At 44.3% G+C, this 12,082-nt stretch overlaps 1 protein-coding gene across 2 annotated transcripts in view; it reads left to right on the plus strand.

Annotated features, from left to right (window-relative positions):
• FAM193A (family with sequence similarity 193 member A) overlaps window positions 1-11,671 on the plus strand; it is a 90,273-nt gene extending 78,602 nt beyond the window's left edge. For both annotated transcript variants that reach the window (XM_075420393.1, XM_075420392.1), the window contains 3 exons: window positions 5,510-6,353; window positions 9,354-9,435; window positions 10,791-11,671. In XM_075420393.1, the coding sequence (XP_075276508.1) occupies window positions 5,510-6,353; window positions 9,354-9,435; window positions 10,791-10,884 (1,020 nt within the window). In that variant the 3' untranslated portion in view covers window positions 10,885-11,671. The remainder of the gene's footprint in view (window positions 1-5,509; window positions 6,354-9,353; window positions 9,436-10,790) is intronic.
• The last annotated feature ends 411 nt before the right edge of the window (window positions 11,672-12,082 follow it).

Genomic DNA, 12,082 nt, shown 5'->3' on the forward strand with positions numbered 1-12,082 from the left:
TGAGCCCAATGACCAACCTGTGCCGGTTGCAGTCGCCCCCGTAAAGAGATCTGCAAAGAGAGCAGATCGCTCTGGGAGGGATGATGATGAGCCAGGGTCATCACGGGAGATAGAGACAGAGATCATCACCCGGTCCCTGTCCCTGGGCGAGCTGCAAGACATGCGGAAAGATTTCAGCCGCCACCCAGGCGAGCACATTGCCACCTGGCTGCTGCAGTGCTGGGATAACGGGGCCAGCAGCTTGGAATTAGAGGGCAAGGAAGCCAAGCAGCTGGGATCCCTGGCCAGGGATGGGGCATTGACAAGGCCATTGGGAAAAAGGAACAAATCCTCAGCCTCTGGAGGAGACTTCTCTCAGGGGTGAGGAAGAGGTACCCCTTCAGTGACGATTTTGTATGCTATCCTGGCAAGTGGACCAATATGGAAAGGGGTATTCAGTACTTGAGGGAATTAGCTGTGCGGGAGCTGGTTTACTGTGACACAGACAATGAGCAGGTATCCACAGACCCAGATGAACTCCAGTGCTCACAATCCATGTGGAGGAAGTTTGTGCAGAGCGCACCATCCTCATATGCCAACTCACTGGCAATAGTAGACTGGAAAGGTAAAGAGGCACCAACAGTGGATGAGGTGGCTGTCAGGCTCCGGCAGTATGAGGAAAGTCTCTCTTCCTCCCTTGTCTCAGCTGTGGAGAAACTGGTCAAGCGACTAGACAGGAATATGTCCTACTCCCCACCTGTACGGGCCAGTGTCTCAGCTATTAGGGGCAAGCGTTTCTCTGCTCAGGAGAGGGAATACAGAGGCTATACACCCCGGGGCACCCTGTGGTTCTACCTGCGTGACCACGGAGAGGACATGAGGAAGTGGGATGGAAAACCCACCTCAAGTCTAGAGGCACGAGTACGTGAGTTGCGAGGTAAAACAATCACCAAAGGGGATTCTGTTAGGAAAAATGTCGCTCCAGTTTCCAGCAGCCAGTTCTCCAGACCAGGTAGACAGTTTGACCTTGATTCCGATCCTCTGGAGGGGACCTCCAAGTCATTTTTACAGCAGGTGAGCAGCAAATTCTCTGACGAGGATTAGAGGGGCCCTGCCTCCAGCCAGGTGGAGGAAAGGGACAACCGTGTTTATTGGACGGTGTGGATTCGGTGGCCTGGCATGTCAGATCCACAAGAGTATAAAGCTCTAGTGGACACTGGTGCACAGTGTACTTTAATGCCACCAGAGTTCAAAGGGTCAGAGTCCATTTGCATTTCCGGAGTGACAGGGGGGTCCCAAGAGCTGAGTGTACTGGAGGCTGAAGTGAGCCTCACTGGGCAGGAGTGGCAGAAGCACCCCATTGTAACTGGCCCTGAGGCTCCGTGCATCCTTGGGATAGACTATCTTAGGAGAGGCTATTTCAAGGACCCAAAGGGATATCGGTGGGCTTTTGGCATAGCTGCTGTGGAGACGGAAGAAATTAAACAGCTGTCCATTTTGCCTGGTCTCTCAGAGGATCCTTCCGTTGTGGGGTTGCTGAGGGTTGAAGAACAACAGGTGCCAATCGCGACCACAACGGTGCACTGGCGACAGTATCGTACCAACCGAGACTCCCTTCTCCCCATTCATCAGCTGATCCGTCAACTGGAGAGTCAAGGAGTGATCACCAAAACGCGCTCACCCTGTAATAGTCCCATATGGCCAGTGAGAAAATCTACTGGAGAGTGGAGACTGACAATAGACTACCGTGGCCTGAATGAAGTCACACCACCGCTGAGTGCTGCCGTGCCAGACATGCTAGAACTTCAATATCAGCTGGAGTCAAAGGCAGCCAAGTGGTACGCTACAATTGACATCGCTAATGCATTCTTCTCCATCCCTTTGGCAGCAGAGTGCAGGCCACAGTTTGCTTTCACCTGGAGGGGCATCCAGTACACCTGGAATCGACTGCCCCAGGGGTGGAAACACAGTCCCACCATTTGCCATGGACTAATCCAGACTGCACTGGAAAAAGGTGAAGCTCCAGAACATCTGCACTACATCGACGACATGATTATATGGGGCGACACAGCGGAGGAAGTTTTTGAGAAAGGGGAGAAAATAGTTCAGATCCTTCTGAAAGCCGGTTTCACCATTAAGCGAAGTAAAGTCAAGGGACCTGCACAAGAGATCCAGTTGCTAGGAATAAAATGGCAGGATGGGCGCCGTCAAATCCCAATGGATGTCATCAACAAAATAGCAGCTATGTCCCCACCAACCAGCAAAAAGGAAGCACAGGCCTTCCTGGGTGTTGTGGGTTTCTGGAGGATGCACGTCCCAAATTACAGCCAGATTGTAAGTCCTCTGTACCACGTGACCCGGAAGAAGAATGATTTTGAATGGGGCCCTGAGCAACGACAGGCATTTGAACAGATTAAACGGGAGATAGTTCATGCCGTAGCCCTTGGTCCAGTCCGGTCAGGGCAAGATGTTAAAAACGTGCTCTACACCGCAGCCGGGGAGAATGGCCCAACCTGGAGTCTCTGGCAGAAAGCACCAGGGGAGACTCGAGATCGACCCCTGGGGTTCTGGAGCCGGGGATACAAAGGATCCGAGGCCCGCTATACTCCCACTGAAAAAGAGATTCTGGCAGCATATGAAGGTGTTCGAGCTGCTTCAGAAGTGGTCGGCACTGAAGCACAGCTCCTCCTAGCACCACGATTGCCGGTCCTGGGCTGGATGTTCAAAGAGAGGGTCCCCTCTACGCATCATGCCACCGATGCTACGTGGAGTAAGTGGGTCGCATTGATCAGCCAGCGTGCCCGAATGGGAAACCCCAGTCGCCCAGGAATTCTGGAGGTAATCATGGACTGGCCAGAAGGCAAAGATTTTGGAGCATCGCCAGAGGAGGAGGTGACACGTGCTGAAGAGGCCCCACTGTATAACCAGCTGCCAGAAGATGAGAAACAGTATGCCCTGTTCACGGATGGGTCCTGTCGCATTGTGGGGAAGCAGCGGAGGTGGAAGGCTGCTGTATGGAGCCCTACACGACAAGTCGCGGAAACGGCCGAGGGAGAAGGTGAGTCCAGCCAGTTTGCAGAGGTGAAAGCCATCCAGCTGGCTTTAGACATTGCCAGTCGAGAGAAGTGGCCAGTGCTCTCTCTTTACACCGACTCTTGGATGGTGGCCAATGCCTTGTGGGGGTGGCTGCAGCAATGGAAGAAGAACAACTGGCAGCGCAGAGGCAAATCTATCTGGGCTGCCCCATTGTGGCAAGATAATGCTGCCCGGCTAGAGCAGTTGGTTGTAAAAGTCCGTCACGTGGACGCCCACGTCCCTAAGAGTCGGGCCACTGAAGAACATCAAAACAACCACCAGGTAGATCAGGCTGCTAAGATTGAAGTGGCTCAGGTGGATCTGGACTGGCAACATAAGGGTGAACTCTTTATAGCTCGGTGGGCCCATGACACCTCGGGCCACCAAGGAAGAGACGCGACATACAGATGGGCTCGTGACCGAGGGGTGGACTTGACCATGGACACCATTGCACAGGTTATCCATGAATGTGACACATGCGCTGCAATCAAGCAGGCCAAGCGGGTAAAGCCTCAGTGGTATGGAGGACGATGGCTAAAATATAAATATGGGGAGGCTTGGCAGATTGACTACATTACACTGCCACAAACCCGCAAAGGCAAGCGTTATGTGCTCACAATGGTGGAGGCCACCACCGGATGGCTGGAAACCTACCCTGTGCCCCATGCCACCGCCCGGAATACCATCCTGGGCCTGGAAAAACAAGTCCTGTGGCGACATGGCACTCCCGAAAGAATCGAGTCAGACAACGGGACTCATTTTCGCAACAGCCTCATAGACACCTGGGCCAAAGAACACGGTATTGAGTGGGTGTATCACATCCCCTACCATGCACCAGCCTCTGGAAAGATCGAACGTTACAATGGGCTGCTAAAAACCACTTTGAGGGCAATGGGGGGTGGGACTTTCAAAAATTGGGATACCCATTTAGCAAAGGCCACCTGGTTGGTTAACACCAGAGGGTCCACCAACCGGGCTGGTCCTGCCCAGTCAAAACCTCAGCGCCCCGCAGAAGGGGATAAAGTCCCTGTAGTGCACATGCGGAACATGTTAGGGAAGACAGTTTGGGTTAGTCCTGCCTCGGGCAAAGGCAAGCCTGTCCGCGGGATTGCCTTTGCTCAAGGACCTGGGTGTACCTGGTGGGTAATGCGGAAGGATGGGGAAGTCCGATGTGTACCTCATGGGGATTTGATTTTAGGGGAGAATAGTCCATAAATAAATTGTATAAAGTTAATTGTTAAATAGCCCTGTCATTGTCTGTTATCACTGTTACAATTGTTATATTTAGTACCAATAGTAGCATAGTAAGAATCGTCCAGATTAAAGAAGGATGGACCTTTTTTGATGAAAACCTAGCAGAGCACAGCGATGATGGAACTGGACCTGGTTTTTCAACAACTGGCATCCAGCAACTTCATCAGGATCAACATCTCCTGCAGACTGTGGGCACGGGCCGCACCAGATACATCAGCCGTGAGCTCCGGATGCAGCAAGGGACCGCCCACCACCACACATCACCTCCCCTGCCACGGAAGACCATAACGACAGATGGAGCCTGAAGTCATGGATTAAATGAACTCAACGGACACTTTAGAGTGATGATCCATAGACTAAGGGAATGATATCTGGAGACAGGAGAAGTGGTGGTGATCAACTGGACAATGGGGGACCTGGGCATGACGTAGACGGTATGGAATAAGGGGTGGATAATGTCCTGGGTTTGGCCAGGACAGGGTTAATTTTCACCGGACTCCAGGAAGGGGCACAGCCGGGGGGGTGGGGGCTGACCCCACCTGGCCAAACAGAGCCCGGTATTCCATACCATGTGACGTCACGCTGGGTTCCGGGGGTGGGGGGGTGCGGCGCGGCAGGAACGCACTCGCGGCTTGGGAGCATGCGGCGCCGGTGTGGTCCGAGAGAGCGGGTCTGGTTTTTTTTGTCGTGTTTTCTCCTTATCTGTATCGTTGTTGTTCCTGTTTCCCTCTGTTTGCTGTTCTGTTAAACTGCCCTTATCCCGACCCACCAGTTTCTGCCTCTTTCTTTCCATTCTCCTCCGCACGCCGGCGGGGGGAGGGGCGGCCGCGTGGCGCTTTTGTTGCCGGCGGCAGCCGAAACCGAAACAAGGATGAAGCTGAACGTTTTGTTTTCAGTAGGTTTTTGCAGTTGCAGAAAGCTTTGATATGGAGTTAGGCTTAGCAGTAGCTAAGTTTTAACAACAGTCAGATATGTTACAGACACATAGAAAATAGAAATATAGAAAGGATTTTAATGTTACTTTAAAGGGCAGCTTTTGTATAAATTGTTATTTGCTTCCTGTGCAGACTTCTGGATTAAGTATGTTCATATGTTAACATCCTAGGATTTATAACATTCATAGAGGAAAGTAGTAATAATCGCTAAAACTCCAATTTCCAAAATATTTGTCACTTTCAATAAATCTGTTGTTATTTTGTAGCTTGAAGAAAAAGCTCGACTTGAAGCTGAAGCCAGGGAGAGGGAGCATCACCAGTTGCTTGAGGAACAGAGACGGCGAGAGGAAGAAGAAGAAGAGAGGCTGAAACAAGAATTACAGCGGCTTCAAGAACTTCAGCAGTTGCGGGCTGTAAAGAAAAAGAAGAAAGAACGAACAAGTAAAGACTGTCAGAAGGTGGACATGCTTACTCAAAACTGCCAGGCAGTGAAGGAATCTGTCCCAAACGTGCCCGAAGACATTCAGAATGGTACACTTGAGCAGTCAGAAAAGATACAAACCTCCTCCGGTTCACTGTCAAGACATGTGAATCACACAGAACAGAGGCCGGTTTCAGAGACAGGCTGTGAACTATCCAATCCTGTGAACACTAGAGACTCAAAGCTGCTTTATCAGAAAGAGGGGAGTGTAAAGCAGCATGAGCCCCTCTCTTTTCTGCTTGATATTATGCATCAACATAAAGAAGGAAACAGCAAACAGAAACTAAAGCAGATAAACAAACCGTGTGCTGAACAAGTGAAAAAGCCTGTTGAATCTCCCAAAGCAGCTGAGATGCAGACTAAAACCAGAAACCAAATAGAATCCAAAGCAAAAGCAGCAGAGCTCCCAACGCTTGCAGAACCTAAAAAAGAGGAGAAGAAATTAAACAATAACAACAAAAAACAGTTGAACCATGTAAAGGAAGAGAAAGCACCCGTAACAAGTGAATCCCCTTCACCAAGTGAACAGCAACAAAATAATAAGCTAATACTTGCAGATTCTCCTCAACCAAAAGGCAAGAATAAGAAAAACAAGAAGAAAAAAGGGGACAAAGTCAACAATTCCATTGGTAAGTGTGTAAGAAAGTTGAAGAACTTGGGGGTTTTTTTTATTGTTACCATTTAAGTCCAGAAGTTTGAAATCTTCAGTCACTCCTGCCAATGTAAATTAGAGAAACAGGAAAACTAATGTCAGAAAAACTCAGGTCATTGTAATTATAACAATTAGGAGATGCATATAGTTTTACTGAAGAGGTGTAGGGTGCCTTGAAGAATGAATAAACTAGCATATGCTGCTGGTTTTGTGTAGGGTTTTTGTCAGTTAAGAAAGCCAGTTTCTTCTATAAAGCCTATCTTGCTCAACTTAACATAAATAATTAGAATAATGGTATGCTGAAATCCATTTTGAACTTCTTTAAAAGCAAGGTTGTTGCTCATAAAGCATCAAGAGCATAGTCTAAAGTTGGCCTTACTCTTTGAGCAAGGAAAATTAGGTGATTCTGCAGCCAAAGAATGATCATTCATGCATAAATGTTCATTTTCTCTGTGGAAATAATTCCTTTCATATATTAATTACATTAACAGGTGAAGTAAATACAAAAACTAATTTAGTATTTTTTATTTAACAGTGAAAACTTAGGGGGATGTTAATTAGTTGATAATACTGAGTGTTTTCTCCACATGAATATTAGTTTGTCCTAGTAAAAGGAATTTTTTATTTATCTGTTAGAAATAATAAAACTATAGAAGACTGAGTTGACTCAAACAAGTTGCATCTGCGTAGTTTTCTTCCCAACGTATTTCTTTCTTTTCCTGAAAACATCTAACAGCTCATACCCGAGCTGCGAGGCGCGTGCAGTGCTGGCTGGTTGGCTTTGTCAGCACGCTAAACTCTCGGGCACCAGTTTATTCCTGCACATGCTTTGTCCCTCCTGGGACTGCCAGCTGGGATGGCGGTTTTGCAGTACGGGCGTTGCTTGTTCGGAGCACCCTGTTGTTCTCCAGGGATCACCCAGTAGCTGAGTGGTAACAGTGCCAAAGTTAAATGTCCGTTCACCAGAATGGTTTGATATTGCAGTTCTGGCTGCTGTTCTGTCTTGTAAGCCCATCAAGACACAAGACCTTAGTCCATAGGTGGTCTCTGCCAGTGTTTCAGAATACTTATGTTTATTAAGCTTTGTTACAAAAATGTAAACCAAATTCCTGGTTGTTGTAAGAGCTAGGTGTGGAGCCCAGCTTTGTTTTTGTGGTTTCGTGGTTGCGTTGAGTCAGCCTGACAGTCTTTCTTTTAAACTCTTTTTATGTTCAGTGTTTCTGTTCTGCGTTAATCAAGCAGTGATACAGCATTGAACTCTTTTCTCTGATACCTTAGTTCTTGTGCATACTGTGTTGTGGTGTGTTTGGGTTTGGTTTTTTTTTATTTCACTGAGAAGAACGTACTGCAGTCACTGGAGTAAGACAAAACTCTACAATTAGGAGCAGAAAATGAAGACTGGAGACATTTGAAGGAGAAACTATTGAAGGGACTGGTAGTGGTGGAGCGTGTTTGCTGTAGGAGAATGCAGGTAGCTTCCTGCATCTTTTTTTCATCCTTGTCCCTCACCATTGTTTTCTGCTGCTTAAATCAAGTATAGTTACAATTTGTGAAAAATAATGTTTAAATGTGAAGAAACACAGAGACATGTTTCTGAATATATAAAGAGATAACTGTGGTGCTCTCTGAAGAGTCTGGACTGGATTGCCACTTTGAGTAGTTCTGACTTTTGAACTACAAGAAAGATACTGTAATGTGCAACTCTTCATTTAGTTGTCATTTCTTAAATGGCCAGGGTTGATGTACCAAACTAGTGAAGACACAAAAAAAGAACTAAGATAAAAAATCAGAACTAGGGTTATTGAGCAATCATTGAAAGAGGGTGATAAAGTTTGTTGGGGTTTTTTTGGTTAACTGAGTTTTAAAATGAAGTGTTAAGGCAATGAACGTTATTGGTTTTGGTGTGTTCTCTGTTTCTTAAAGAAATTTATTCTGGCAGAGTATTTTAACTCCTTGTTATGAAGAGGCTGAAGAAAACTAGGGGTTTAGGGAAGCCCTGTGTTTATAGGGTTTTCTGGTTCTTCAGAAGTAAGTTGGACAACAAAGATGTGTAACTTTTAAACTACCAGGAATGCCTTTAGAAGAGCTTTTTCGTTCTCGTAATCTCAAGGATTCTAGAGATCCCTGGTGTGTACTAGATGTTTTCAGTTAGTTTCTTTGTCTCACCCTTTTTGAAATGTGTTCTGAAGCTGTTCCGGATCGGAGTTTGGAGTATATATGTAGTAAGAAAAGAGACTTCAATGGGAAAATGCTCAAATTGGTTTCCACAAAAATTTACGCTTTTTGAAGCTTTTTTTTTTTTTAAAAAAAAAAAAAAAGTACAAAAGAGACTGAGACAGTACAATATACTAACAGACTTTGAAGAGACTTTGTTGCTATAGCTGAAGCATAAATTCAGGCTATATTAAAATATGTTAAAAATGTTTTTTTAAAAAAATAACTCCAGATTGTAGGCAGCATGACTTAGACTCTTGCAGATGCAGCCTGATGATCATGTCCCAGAGGGAGTACAGCAGCTCTACAAATCCAGAATTCTTGAAGTATTTTTCTTTATAAATACCATTTTTAAAATGTTTCTAAAGCTGCCTTTTTAGTAATAAGGCCAACAAATTTCAGATAATTGAATGCTATTCATTAGCGATCTGATTCATTGAGCCCTTTGTATAATTTGACCATTCTCGTGTCTATTCCAGCTTTATGGCATCTTTTGCAACCCATGTGATCAGTAAATTTACGGTTGATTCATTTCTTCCATGTTCCCAGTGTAACTCCTTAAAGGCTTAGAGAGGTGCTAGAACAGGGCTTTTAAGAAGTGGCTTTCTAATTACAAGTTTGTATTAATTCAGCCTAAACATGAATAATCAATAGTTGACTAAGTTCATACAGTTCTTCAAAAACATCTTTAATGCAGCTTCTTCCTCTCTCCTTCCGCTCTCCCCATGGAATCTAACGTAGTATCAACCTTTTTCCTTTGTAGATGATGTGTTTCTACCCAAAGACATTGATCTAGACAGCGTGGAAATGGATGAAACAGAGCGAGAAGTGGAGTATTTTAAAAGGTAAAGAACAAGAAAATAGAAAAATTCTTTTCATCAAGTCTCTACTCTCAATAGGGTGAATGAAGCAGTCACTTAGATATGTAGAAGTGCAGCTGAAATTTGGAGATAAATTTATTAAACATGATTCCAAATGAAGAGTTAAAACTTTTAATTGTACCGTTTTATAATCAATTCAGTAATTGGTGTAATCTACTCCTTTACTGTCATCTGTTAGGAAGTGTGTGTAACTGTCCAATTTTTTTTATGTATATCTGTTTAGAAAAGGTATCTGAAATGCTCTGACAGGTGCTATTCTAGGGGAGAAAAACAGCTACTTAATGCTGTGAAGACACCTTTAATACATATATTTTGTATAATTTGATAGTTTCCAATGTAATACTTAGAAGGCTAGCAACATTGCTTGTTTTAATAACCCTCCATGGTTGTGAGCTGTACAGGCCTACTGAATTCATGCTTTTTACTGATAGTTTGTTAATTTGTCATCTTTTCTTCTTGCTTTGTAGTGGCATAATAGATGGATATATTAATTACACCCTAACTTCAGAATTAATTTTGCAAGCTACTTCTAACTTTAGCATAGAAAGAATAAAAGAAGTCTAGTTCTTCTAAGCTTCCTCTGTACCTTTTCTATTTCGCTCCGTCTCTCTGCTCCCCTTTTTTGGCTTTCAGTTGTTACAGAAGCTGGATAGCCTTCCAGATAGGGGTATGCACTGCCTTGGTGCTGTCAGGGAGCCTTTAGCCTAAACAAGCTACACCTTGCCTCGATAAAGTTTTTCAGCATGAATTAACTGTCACTGAAATGCCTGCACATGCCAAGCTTTTTCAAAAGTTCTTCCATAAGTTGTGTTCAGTGAAAGCTAATAAGTGGGTTTTTGTTCTAAAGGTGCTTTTTCCAGGCATGTGGGCTACTAACCTGCTGTATTATAAACAAACCTCCTTTCCCAAGGTGCTTGTCTCAAACATAACTTTGCTGTTTTCAGAAGAGAAGCAGCGGTGTCCCATGCTGCTGGTACTTCTGCTTTACATATTCCCTACCACTCATTCTTACTGTTACAAGGTTTTTGGTAAATGCAACAGTGTCAGCTCTGTTTCCAGTTAACGTTCAGCTAGCTTCTGTGCTGCTAAATATGCAGTGTTCTCTGCTACTTCATTCACTTACTGTCGATAACGCGGTGGTGTGTAAGTAACTGGTTTATGATGTATTTGAGTGATGGACAAGTGGCTTTTTTTTTTTAGGTATGATGTTTTTAAGAGGTTTTGTCTTTCTGAATGAGAGCTGCTCTTCAAAAGAGGGATAACAGCTGTGGTTTGATTTTAAGTACGTTGGTTTCACTTTATTACTTTTTTCTTTTCAGATTCTGCTTGGATTCTGCCAGACAGACAAGGCAGAGACTTTCCATCAACTGGTCCAATTTTAGCTTGAAAAAAACCACCTTTGCTGCACATTGAAATGACACAATATGGGGAGGGAACCCTGCAGGAATCAATGAACGACAGCTCCACTTATCTGTCCTGCTGTGCTGAGAGCTTATCTGGTCTTGAGCCAGTGCTGCCTTGCCTTGTCCCCAGTGCTGTGTGGATCTGCACTGAACCCTTTGGCCTGATAATTCTTGCAGACTGAAAAATTGCCACTTTCTACCTGAATTTGTTAGCTTGTGTGCTTGTAGTCTGTGAGTGAGACTTACTTGATTGTAGCTGTATGCCGTTGGAGTTGGAACAATAGCTCTCTTCCATCTCCTTCTGAATGCCTTGGCCTCAAAGACTTTAAATTGCTTAGGCTTGGGTGGAGGCCAAAATACTAGTTTGCATCATCTGCAGTGGCTCCTGTCACTTCTGCATCTAGCTATGTTTTGTCATTCTGACTCCTGACAAAGGAATGGACCTAGTCAGTTGTGCTTTCATCTGCTCCAGAATTCTCCTGACATGACTTCGTGAAAAAGAGGCTCTTATGGGACAAGTGTTTCCTCAGTTCTTTCACAATCTACTGTTTAAGAGTGTACAAGTTACGCTATTTGTGTTTTGATTTTTTTTTTCCTGACTTGTAGCCAGCTTGTGTAAGAATACTTGCAGAATGAGAAAATTTAAAAAAGAACAGTACTCACACTATCAAATCTGTTATAGAGTGTATAATTGTATTAACACTGAAGCCTAACTGGCTACTTTTTTAACATATTGTTAAGTAATATTAAAATCATGTCTTTCTTTTTGAAAGATGGAATACATTAGTATGGCAGAAGACTTGTGTCTTGCTTTTTTCTGCTGGGGGGGGGGGGAAGGGAAGAATATACCAAAAAATAATGGTTTTCTAAGCTATATTTCATCTTGTGTCAGAAGTGGTCAGTGAATGCTACTTAACTTTAGCATATTCCTTATTTGCCAGCTCACCTGATGGACAAAACTGCTATCTACTAGAACAAGAAAGACTCCTGTTGAATGCTGGAATTAAGTTTGTGAATTCTGTGAATTACTGTGATGCTTCTATTTCAGTAGATAATTTGTGAGAAACAAGGTAATACAAAAAATTTCAATTAAATATCAGTGCAAAACTGAAGTAGGTAGGCTCAATGCCTCTCTCATCTAAATAGTTAACAACATAGTAATGTTTTACAGGTTGCATAGTATTGCCCAACATGGAAGAAAGCTGGTA

This window comes from Opisthocomus hoazin, chromosome 5, assembly GCF_030867145.1.
Source record: "Opisthocomus hoazin isolate bOpiHoa1 chromosome 5, bOpiHoa1.hap1, whole genome shotgun sequence".
Lineage (NCBI taxonomy): Eukaryota > Metazoa > Chordata > Aves > Opisthocomiformes > Opisthocomidae > Opisthocomus > Opisthocomus hoazin.